Source organism: Sarcophilus harrisii, chromosome 4, assembly GCF_902635505.1.
Source record: "Sarcophilus harrisii chromosome 4, mSarHar1.11, whole genome shotgun sequence".
In the NCBI taxonomy this organism is placed as follows: domain Eukaryota; kingdom Metazoa; phylum Chordata; class Mammalia; order Dasyuromorphia; family Dasyuridae; genus Sarcophilus; species Sarcophilus harrisii.
This window is the reverse complement of record NC_045429.1, coordinates 440,070,885-440,083,459: the sequence shown is the minus strand read 5'-3', so window position 1 is coordinate 440,083,459 and position 12,575 is coordinate 440,070,885. Positions and strand designations below refer to the sequence as shown.

Below are 12,575 nucleotides of genomic sequence, written 5' to 3'. Positions count from 1 at the left end.
TTTTTAGGTTATACATGTACATTCTTTTTTTTTTTTTTTAAACATTCCCATACGATTCATGGTGGGAGAGAAAACTCAGAACAAAAGGGAAAACCCATGAGAAGGAAAAAAAAGAAGAAAAAAAAACAGGTGAAAATTATATGCTTTGCTCTACAGTAAGTTTCCATAGGCCTCTCTCTGGATGCAGATGACATTTTCCATCCAAAGTTTATTGGGATTGCCTTGGATTACTGAATGCTGAGAAGAATCAAATTGATCAAAGTTGATCATATTGTTTTGTTGCTGTATACTATGTTTTCCTGGTTCTGCGTGTTTCACTCAGCATCAGTTCATGTAAATCTTTCCAGGCCTTTCTAAAATCAGCCTACTCATCAACTTTTATAGAACAAAAATATTCCATTACTTTCATATACCATAACTTATTTAGCCATTCTCCAACTGATGGGCATCTATACATTCTCCAATTTTTTTTGCCAACACAAAAAGAGTGAGCAATTTATTTTTTAAAAAAGATAAATTGATTTGTATGATGCAATTACACAAGGTGAAAAATGTTTTATGTGGCCAATGAGTAATATAAACTTTTTAATACAATGAAACTTCATTGAACTTACCTTTAATTGCCTTTACATCTGTGGCCTTGTCCTGTTCTTTGCCTTTTACTATTAGGAAAAAAAAAAAGTCATTATCAAAAGCTGAAGAAAAAAAACAGAATTCAAATGCTGGACTTTGGCAACTAAATGGATTGTCTATTATCTATCTGTCATTTCAAATCAATGGAGCTTTTAATTTTCAAATACAAAAAGGCATGCATAACTACTTCAGGATTCCATCCCTATTTCTGCTATGAAGTTTCAAGTTTTATAAAATTACTTCAGAGAAAGAGAAAAAGAGAGAGAGAGAGGGAGGGAGAGGGAGACAAGACAAGATGAGATCTGGAGACATTTCTTTTCCCTGACTCTTTATCCTATATTTATATTCACTTACACACATTGCCTATCTCTGTGACTCCGTCTCTGTCTCTCTCCCCCTTCTCCCACTTTCTATACTGCTCTGGAACTTTACTAACTTTTCCCACTTTGCCCTAGGAGCTTTCTAGCCTCTACCCATACCCTTTCAAGTGGTCTTTTCCTATTAAATGGCAAGCTCCTTAAAAAAATAAAATAAATAAATATGGCAAGCTCCTTGAGAGCAAGAGACTATTTTTAAAAATTGTATTCCTGGCATTTAGAAGGCACTTAATAAAACGAAAGAGAAAGAAAAAAAAATGACATTGAGAGAGAAAAGAGGGGAAAAAAGAAAGGAAGAAAAAGATATGATCTTCATGGGTTCATTGATCTAGAATTATATAGATTTACAGAATCCCAAAAGCTGGCAGAAACCTAAGAGGCCATCTAATCAAATCCAAACTACTCACGAAACCAAGAATTCTCTTTACAACATTCTTATATGTAACATTGTTGTCTAGCAGCAGAGAGCAAGCACATCAACTCCAGAGTTAGGCCCTTCCACTCTGGGAGAGCCAAGTCATGACGTCTTTCCCTCTCTATAAAATCACTTTACATAAAATCTCTATGTAAAATAAACAGGGGAACAGCAATGTCATTTTAATTTGCTGACTCAAATATTTAAAGATCAAGTCATTAAAGTCTGATAGGATGAACAGACCAAGAGCACAGTTCTGTGACTACCAGTAATATTTGGTAGAACAGACAACAGTGTTTCAAACATCTGAAAATTAAACCCTCTCTTCCTAGGATGGCTAGAAAATAATATAAACATACACATACACACACACACACACACACACACACTCTAATATAAACACACAATATACATATACACATACACTCACCCTCATGGCCCTCCCATAGACAGAAATAACTCTGGAAAGGAAAATATCACTCCTGGGCAGATATATGGATTGATTACACCTCAAAATATTAAGCCAGAAGTAGCGAAATCAAAACCAAGAATCTACATCCTCACTCTTCCTAGCCCCAATTTTTCTTTTCTTTTCCTTGTTGGGAAACAAGGGGCTAAGATTCCTTCCAACAAAGGGAAAGGTATCTGACCACCAGGTTCCCGGTGAGTGACTGCCTGCTGCTGCTGTGAACAGGTCAGGCAAGGCAGGAGTAGTGACCAGTAACGTGGCAAGCTGGACAGGGCTGGATCCGGAGGACAGACGGACAATTGTGTAAGAGCAACAGATAGCTGAACTGCAGGAGAGTGAGAAGGAAAAGCAGAGTCTGAAAAGAGGCGCTGATATGGCCATTTACATGGGAACTGAGTGTCCAAATGACCAAAGCCAGATATTCTGGTTTGGTTAACTCTGGGTACAGCACTAAAAGAAAGAAGGGAAGACCAGCCTGAGCTCCCTGAAAAACCAACCTGCAAACATTTTTTATACCAGACCTAATTTCTGAGAACAAATACTATAAGAAGTTGCAGGTTATACAATGCATTCATGCCTATCTAGGTCCTACCACAATTTCAACATAGGGAGTTCATCCAAAAAGCTAAAGAGCGATCTCTCTCTTGTTCCTGACATCACAAAGCTATCAATAGCATACGTGGGTTGACTAAAGACTGTCCAAAGACAGCTGCTCTTGGCACCTTCTGTCCATTTTTTGGTTCCTCTTCCATGCCCTGCAGAATCCAAATCCTACTTTCTACCTTGCCAGGTTTGGGGATCCCTGTACAGTTGCATTTGCTGGTGGCTTTCCATAACTAAGAATTTAACATCAACCAGTCAGACCTGTGTTTTAGCGGACACGTCCTGGTTTACGGACTATACTTGAAGCCTTTTCAGCATAACAGATTTGGAGCTAGAAAAAACTGACAGGCCATCTAATACAAACAGCTTCTAGAGCAGCAGACCTGAGTTCAAATCTGGCTTCAAACACTAGCTGTGTGATCCTGGTCACGTCCCTTTCTTAATCCTGTCTGCCTCAGTTTCCTCATCTGTAAAATGAGCTGGAAAAGGAAATCACAAGTCACTTTTGTCCAGAAAACCCCAAATGGGGTCAAGAAGAGCAGGACACGACTGAAATAACTGAACAACAAAGTCCTACATTCTGAGAACTGACCAGTATTCATATTAAAGAAATGAAATATAAATATTAGTTCCTGCCAAATGCTATACGGCATATTAAAAAACTCATGACAATTTCCCAAAGCAGCATACACATCTTAGTCTGAAAGAAAATAAACACCCAGGCCACGAAGAAGTAAGTACTTTTGGTGATAGTCTGTATGTTGTTAAGGAACCAGCCCAAATTAGGAAAGACTCATAATCATGTTAGCCACAGTGAAAAATTTGGGGCCTTGCCTATTCTCAAATGAAATTAGACATACATAGAGTAGTGAATATCAAAATAGGTTTAAGCTCACAAATACATGTGATCTACTACAATAAAGTTAATTAGGGCAAACACTTAATTTGGCCTAAATCTCTCTGGGAATGGGTAAAATTAATTTTCATTTCCATGTATACAAAATAAATACATACAAAGGTCAACTATAGAATAGTGTATTTTGAGCTAGAAAAAACCTTAGCCATCATCCAGTCCAACCTCCTAATTTTATGGCTCAAGACAGAGGTTCAAAAAATGACGTGTCCAAAGTTAAACACATAGTTTAATGGAGCCAGGGCTATCAGACAAATTCAACCCTCTTCTTTCCATACCTAATGGCTGTTACTCTACTTGTATACCCAAGTATACACATATATACATGCCATATCCTGCCAAAAGAATCCAAGGTTCCTAAGAGCAGGATATTATCATTTTTTAAATCTTGTATCTCTATGCCTAGGCCAGTATTTTGAACAAAATAGGCACTTAATAAGAGTGGAGTCAATAAAATTAAAAAACTGAAATTTGAGGGAAAAGGTTGCAGCCAAAAATATTCCAATGATATAAATCAACCAACAAGCATTTAACATCTATATGCCAGATACTAGGGACCACAGACATTCCCTGTCCTTAAAAAAACCTATATTCTTCTTGGGGTGTGGGGAAAGGTAGACAATATGTGCACATATAAATGAGATAAATACTCAAGGGATGAAATGTAAGTGGATAGATGACATTTTAAAAAATTACTATGTTAATTACATTTAAGGTTCAAAAGATGAACTATTTAAATATAGGTTAAGCTGGCTAAGGAAATGAATTGCTCAAACCTTTCCATTAATAGTAAGAGTACTTAAAAATAAATCCTGTGATCACAGCTTTTATGGTGTCTTTCTGAATATTTTAATGAGGAAGAGAGAAGGAAGAAGATGTCAAAGCTTGGTGATGAATCCATCACAGAATTCAGGAGGGCAACATCCACTGAATATAACAATATTACTTCAGAGAGGAATAAGAGACAGAATTCATTGCAGTCACTCTATCCAAATCACTATAGTATTTAAAGGCTTTATGTGATTAAGGGTTATATATTTTCCCAAGTCACCTATTCTTTCGTATGTCTATAACCAACATCTGGAGTTCTCATGACAGTACCTGGATACTTATAGCACTCTCCTAGTTTCTTTGCCTCCATCTACTCAACAAATATTGGGTGCAGTCAATTTGCCCATAAAGCATTTCAAAAACTGAATTTGTTCCATTGTGACTGGTATATCAAGGAATATTTTTGTTTATAACTTTAAATTCAAGTTTGTTTCTTTGCAATTTCTTCCTTAAAGATCACTGTCCCACTTCACAGTACTAACTCCTGAACTGCAACCCTTCAGAAGGCCACTTGTACAAACAAGCTTCAGATTTTTTATCAAAATAAAGTGCCATAGCCCTTTTTGTAGTGGCAAGAAACTGGAAAGTGAGTGGCTGCCCATCAGTTGGAGAATGCCTGAATAAATTATGGCTTATGAGTGTTATGGAATATTATTGTTCTGTAAGAAACAACCAGCAGAATGATTTCAGAGAGACCTGGAGAGACCTACATGAACAGATGCTAAATGAAGTGAGAACCAAGAGAATATTGTACACGGTAACAAGATTGTACAATGATCAATTCTGATGGACAAGGCTCTCTGCAACAATGAGATGACTGAGACCAGTTCCACTTGTTCAGCGATGAAGAGAGCCATCTATACCCAAAGAGAGGACCATGGGAGCTGAGTGTGGACCATAACATAGCGTTCTCACTCTTTCTGTTGTTTGATTACATTTTGTTTTCTTTCCCATTTTTTTCCTTTTCAATCCAATTTTTCTTGTACAGCAAGATAACTGTATAAAATATGTATATATATTGGATTTAACATATATTTTAACATATTTAACATGTATTGGACTACTTGCCATCTAGGGAGGGGGTGGAGGGAAGGAGGGGCTAATTTGGAACAGAAGGCTTTGCAAAGATCAATGTTTTAAAATTACCCATGCATATGTTCTGCAAATAAAAAGCTTTAATAAAAACAAGTAATAAAAATATAACAAAACAAATAAAAATATAAAGTATCATATTTATTGTATATATTCTGGGGATTAGTATGAATCTAAACTGCCTCATCCCCTTTCACTAGGCCTGCCTAACACACTTTAGAAGCCCAGTGTGGGGAAGGAGTGGCTTCAGTGTTTAGTGTATTTTTTTTTTTTTGTTTTTAAGTATTTAACATATATAACAAGATGTTCTTATCTTTATTTTAATGTGCCACTGATGATATAATACCCTAATTCCGCTTTCCCACAAACTCTGTGGCTTTTACTGCTCGATGCTTTTGGAGATGCTTATATCAGGTTAGAGCCAAACCCAGTGCACCTGTGAGTATAAGGCACTACAGCAAATAGAACCACTCTGGGAGTCACATGAAAAAGTAAGACATGTTCTCCATCCTCATGGAGCTGAAAGCCCAACTCTCAAACATCCCCTCTACCAACACCAGCTATTTTAAGCACCACTTTCATGACATCATTGCTCTGTAAGAGAAGGACCCAGGGCCTGCTACAGTCTATCAACTCATCCCCATTCCTCGGCTGGCCATCAGGACCTGGATCCCGGGTAACAATTCAACCACAAGCATTCTTATTTTCTAACATTTCTTCTCTCAGCTTTAAACAAAAGAATTTGCTTACCACCTCCCAGAAATGATGAACTGGCTTTGCCCAGCCCATTCTTCTCCCCAAAACCTTTCTAACCTTGGTCCATTTGACTATCAACTGGAAAAGGGCTTGTATTATAAATGAGTCAATTCTCTATATATTTTATAGAAATGTGGCCTTTATCAGAACCCTTAGATATAAATTTTTTTCTCAATTTACTGCTTCCTTTCTAATCTTATCTGCATTAGTTTTATTTTGTACAAAAACTTTTAAACTTAATATAATAAAAACTATCCATTTTGCATTCCATAATGTTCCAGTTCTTCATTGATCACAAATTCATTCCTTCTCCAGAGATGTGAGAGGTAGACTAGCCTTTGTTTTTCTAATTTGCTTATAGTATAAATCTTTATGTCTAAATCATGAACCTATTTCAACTTATCTTGGTATAGGGTCCCTATCTATAGTATTTAGCACACTGCTCAGTACATAAGAGACCCTCAAATACTTATTAGTTGGGAGACAATACAGAGACCACTTTAGTACTTTAATCTCAATTTCATCACTATATCCTGTTACAGAGAAGTTGAATGTATTAACATCCTAAATAGGAATTTTACAAGATGGTAGTTTGATTGGAAGGCTGAAGCCTTTTAGAATATGTAGGATAAAATAAATCTCTCTCCCTCATCCTCTGGTCAAAACTTACTACCTCTTTAAATCATACTCCAAAAGCTCTTAAAAAGGGGGGAGGGGGGGGAAACGGGCCGAGGGGGGGGGGGGGGGTAGGTAGGACACAGTAGAAAAGAGCTGTTATTTGGTGCTTAAGCATTAAAAAACAAAAACACACACAAAAAAACAAAATCCACACACTCAAGTAAAAGTCAAAAGTAAACAATAGCACCAGGACTATAAAAGTCCACATCACTGAGGTAATAGAGATATCAAGTTGACCCTTGGGACAAAGACAGTATCTTAAAATTTTCAAAGCGCTTTTCTATACATCTTCCTTCTATTCTCACAATAATCCTCTATAAGAAAGCCAAGGCAGGGGTTATCAACCCTATTTTACAACCAGAGGAACAAACTAAAGATTTTAACCACTACCCAAATCTATGTGGTAATAGTAGAGCCAGAGTGACCACACCTGAGCACCTGGTCATCCTCCTCTTCTTCGATACCATTCTGTACTTCAAGGAGGTAAGGGACTGGAACTCCCCCAAAACAAACTCAAGATGGAGAAGTTTGAGAGCACTGATACCCACACCCTGGGACGTGAGAGGGGCAACTGTATCTTAGATAAGGACCCACTTCCATGAACCATCCTGGGAAAGCCCTGTTTCTGTGCTGTTTGGCTCACTTTCAGGGTTTTAAAACCGTTTTATCTGTTACTGTAGTTTGGTTTTGTTTTTCAGTTTGTTTGCACACCCTCTCAATGGTTCTTATTCATGAATCTTGCTTTTATGTGATGGAAATTTTTTTTTTTTAAAGCTATGGCAAACTTTGTTTTAAAACCCATCACCAAATCATTACCAATACAAGACCATGGACATACCATTCCGATGCCAAAATGTTTAAAGGTACCAGAAACCCTGACTAACAGAAGGCCAAAGATGAGAAATCTGTAGTATGTTTTCCCTTCTGCTTGCTCAGGATCGCAGCATCAAAAATCAGCACAGTACCAGTGCCCAGATATCAATTACTATTTCCTCAAGGATTCATTCATTACAGTGTCTTAAACAGGAGTGAACTTTTAATTTCCCTATTTGGGATATGTTCTTGTGTTAAAAGCAAAGTAAAAGCCAATATAATTCTAACTGCACTGGGCACAACCAGCCATCGAAAGCTTCCCCAGGATTAAGTGAATTAAGGCATCTAAACAAAATCGACTCATTTGTCTTAAAATAAAACGTTAAAAGATTCAAATAATGCAACAAATGTCACAACTCTACTTTATTCTCATTTGGCTTTGACATTTAAACCTTATTTGTAATCACAATTACATTCCTTAGCAGCCAAAGGTTGAATACATACCATGACTAAATGAGTTGTCAAACAATGGGTATGATTCTCGGAATGAAAGAAAATCTATTTATAGATTTTATAATAAGTTAAATTTTCATAATATAGCTTTTTCTAGTACAAAGGAAGGGAACATTAACAAACAAATCTTAGAAAGCAACTTCAGTATAACTGTTTAACTGAATGAATTTACTCAAAGATCTACTTACAGCACAATTTCTAAACGAGCAATGATGCAGACAAATTCAAAACTGCAGTCTCAACTCTGGCCATTATTTAATTCCAACCATTTCCTGGATTTGGTTGGGCAAAACAATGCCTAAAAGACAAACTGTTTTCTAGCTTTCTTGTGTGCACACTACACATAAGACAGAAAATAAATTTCAGGTATAATGTTCCTTCATTTCCTTTACACATTACTTTACTTTCATATGACTCAACATAAAATAGAATTCATTCTGCTTACTTACAAAAATTACTATTAAATTCTACACTTTGACAACTTCTTTTGAAAACACACACACACACACACACACACACACACACACACACACACACACACACACACAAACACACACCCCCTCTCTATTCAGGATAGAAGAGTTTTAAGAAAAGTTTTTCTTTTCTTGGTCCTCTTGCCTTCTCCCACCAACAAAATGTAAAACGCATCCAGTGCAATCATCTTTCACTTAATTCAAAATACTACAAGCAGATCATTCATGAACCACTGACCTGGGAAATCTTCCAAAACCCATCAATAGAATAAGATCAAGTCTTTAAAATGAAATCTTTACATTGCAAAGCAAGAAAGAATATCTTAAATTTTTAACAACTACCTAGCACGTATCAAGGCCTCCACATTTATACAACCAGCACTACACTGTCTGAAATATTTATCAGCTATTTCCAAAAAGCAAAAATAGAAAAAAGAATGAGCAATTCAGCTTTCTGAAATATGGTTTACATTTCTTTGGAATATAAATAAGCATTTGGTTTTAAATCATACTATGTATAGCCTGGCAGGGTAATTTCCTAAACCAGACACCCTTTAAAACTTGAAAATATAGTTTGTAAACTAAAACAAAAATTTTAGGATACAAATGCCTTTCTTCCAAAGACAATATGAGAATATCATTAATGTATAAAGAAACTAGGACCATTCGGTTATTTTCTATATAGAGACAAAAAAAAAAAAAAAAAAAAAAAATACTCGTTCACTTCTCTCTAGTTTTGTTATTGTAGAAATATTAATAACAGTAGGTTACAACCATTTGGTCTTTAATATTTAAAGTGATAATGGTTTGTCAATTTCTTCTAAAGCTTGGTTCCCCACTTCCTAATACTACTAAGAGTCAAACTTTTTTAGGGGAAGTGTTTGATTAAAAAAGAAATAGCAATACTACTTATGTTGCCACTACCTACATTTAACTGCAACTAGCACCTCAACTAAAAATCTTGAAGACTAACAATCTTTTGATCCAAAGATCCCAATACTAGGGATATTGTCTAGGGATATTATTAAAAGGTAAAGACCTACCTGTACAAAAATATTCATAGCAGCTGTACGATGGCAAAAATTAAAAACTAAAAATCACCTAATTCATCTGGGAATGACTGAATAACTTGTAGTAGGATATAATTGTAACTGATTAATTAAAAAAAAGTGAAAAATGACAACTAAGTGTAGAAAGTCTTGTAACCAAGTGGAGTAGATAAAAACAGAATTAGAGCACATATATCATATTAAGTCTATATTAAAAAAAAAAACCTTCTAAAATAACAAAATGAAAAAAGACAATGCAAATAAATCACTTTGTAAAATAAAAATTGCTACCTAAAGTTCAAAGAATATATACAAGTTTCATTGAGTTAAAAAAAAGATTAAATTCGATTTTAAGTCATGAAACAAATTTCAAACCCATTTTACTACTTTATTTCTAAGCAACAATAATAGACCACATAAGAAACCTCAGCATTTGCATCTTTTCACTTGTGAACATAAGACCTGCCCACATTTTATGACAGAATACAAAGCTTGAGGAAAAACAAAAAATAACTTCCCAGAACTTCCCTCTGATAACATTTTGTTATTTTTGTTTCAGATATGGACAATTAATATGTTTAAACATGATGACCTGACTTCACTTTAATACATGTTAAATATGGCTCTGCCTTTAAAAAGACATTAAACAATAAAACCTGCTGACATTTTCAACAGAAAGATGACTAAATTAAAAGTCATCTGAATTCTAACTTCTGATCTGGCAATGTGCAAGTCTGATACCTCAGCTTTCATAACTGTTAAATTGAGATAATGCCATCTTGACACCCTCCCTCACAGGGTACCTGCAAAAATCAAAGGAAATATGTGAAAGCATTTATGAAAAAGAATAAAAACCCTATACAAACACAAGGCACTGAGATTGTTGCTAATAAAAGTAGCCAGATAGATTTGTACAAATTGCAAACTTTTGGTAAAAGAATATTTCCGCTAATAAAAAAAGTGAGAATTACACATGTTTACCATATATTGGATTACTTGTTGTCTAGGGAAAGAGATAGGGAAAAGGGAAGGGAAAAAAATTTGGAACATAAGGTTTTGCAAAAGTAAAAGTTGAAAACTATCTTTGTATATATTTTAAAAATAAAAAGCTATAATTTAAAAAATAAAGGAAATCCACCCAGCACACAGCTCAGCCAAATTGTACCTCATTTTTAATCCTACTATGTTCACGTGTCCAACAAAACACCATCCTAGATACTTAGAATATAGTAACAAGATGAAAAACAGCCCCAACACACAAGCTGAGTTTACATGAAAATCTGAGGGAGAGAAACAGCTACAGGCATAGGCAGTGGCTTCCCAGAAGAGGAAGCAAATAAGTTGTGGCTGGAAGGGTCCTGGGGTCTAAAGAGGCAGAAAAAAGAAGAGTGCTTGGGGGGAATGGGGGATGAGCGGTGTAAAATCAGGAAGTAATGGAGGGGGTGCTGAACTCAGGAACAGTAAGTGTTGGCCATTTGGCTGGACTGCAGCTTGAAAAGGGGATCATGCAAAATAACCCTGGAAAAGTAGGCTGGGGCCAGATGGTGAAGGGCTGTAAATGTACAGCTAATGTAATAAGAAACCACCGGAGATTCTCAAACAGGGGAGAGTTATCAGGCCAGACCTTTGATTTTAGGAAGATTATTTTAGCAGCTGTGCAGAGTGTGGATTGGAGGACAGAATATAGGAGTCAAGAGTCCAATCCAGAGCCAGTGGCAACAGTTCAGATGAGATAAAGAGAGAGTCTTAGACCGGGAGCAGAATATTCGTAGAACTGATAAGAGGACTACTACTCAATGGACCAAAAAATTGACAAAAGAACAAAACTGAAGCATGTTTCCTTACTACACTTAAGTGCGTCTCATCCCTAAGATAACCGAACTCCTCCTCCCTCCCGGGACCAGTGTGGCTCTGATCGTTCCTGACCTAGCCCAAAGCTGTCACTCGCACCACTAGCAACCGCCTAGACTGACTTGACCAGACCTGAAGGAATCCTTTATTTCTCAGTAATAACCAGGACTGACGTGTAGTTTTGGATTTTCAACTGACCCGCTTAAGGATAAAAAGTACTGACCGCACTCGGGTCAGAGGTGGAGCTAGGATGTTCCTAGCGATGGGACCCGGACCCGGGATTTCGGGGGGTAGGGGCTAAGCGGGGCCCCCGGGAGGAAGCCGGTCAGCATCCAAGCCTCTTTTAATGATTTACAACAAAGTTCAAGGCGCAGAGGCTCCGCGAAGGAAGCTCGGCTTCCCTGAGCGCCGACCAGAAGACCTTCCTTGGGAGATGCACCTTCCTCTCGGCCGGAGCCGAGAGCAAGAAGCCCTCGGTAAGCGCCGGCTGTGCGCCGGGCGCCGCGCGAAGGTCACTCGTGGGCTCCCTCGGAGCGCACCCATGGGCGGGCGGGCGGGCAAGCGCCGCGGGGCGACCTTGGACGGCTGGCCTGCCCCCAGTTTCCTCCCCGGGAGAAAGGCTGGCCCGGCGCGAGGGCCGCTCGCTGCCCGCGCCCCTGCGCGGGGGCTTCCGAGCGCCGGGGGCCCTGGAGGCTCCAAGAATCCAGTGCAAGACCGGGGTCAGCCCGGCTGGGGGCCGGCGCGCGCTCCCGCACTCCCGAGCCCGGCCGGGCCCGGCGCAGAACAGCGCGGGAGTCCGCCCCGCTCCCCGCCCCGGCCCCGTCGCCTACCTTTCCGCCGGAAGAAGGCCATGGCGGGGCCCGGGTCGGGGCGGAGGGCGCGGGGGGACTCGCGCGGGGCAGCCCCGGCTCCCCTCATTCAGTGACCGGTCCCCCCGCCGGAGCGAGCGCCGGCGGCTCCCGCAGCGGCCTGCCCAACTAACCCGAGAGAGGCTCCTTCCTCCCGGCGCCGCCGGCGCCGCCGCCGCCTCCCGCCGCCCGGGTGGCCGCCACAGCCGCCACCGCAGCCGCCATATTGTCAACAAGCCGCCCGCCCCGGAGTTCCGGCCC

At 38.8% G+C, this 12,575-nt stretch overlaps 1 protein-coding gene across 2 annotated transcripts in view; it reads right to left on the bottom strand.

Moving 5' to 3' along the window:
- The window catches only part of AKAP10 (A-kinase anchoring protein 10), a 52,525-nt gene extending 39,950 nt beyond the window's left edge, over positions 1-12,575 (bottom strand). The window contains exons 1-2 of one of the 2 annotated variants that reach the window (XM_031967824.1): positions 12,449-12,575; positions 615-662 (exon numbers count right to left, since the gene is read on the bottom strand). In XM_031967824.1, the coding sequence (XP_031823684.1) occupies positions 615-662; positions 12,449-12,539 (139 nt within the window). In that variant the 5' untranslated portion in view covers positions 12,540-12,575. Of the gene's footprint in view, positions 1-614; positions 663-12,296 lie in introns of both variants that reach the window. The other variant, XM_031967825.1, reaches the window with a different exon arrangement.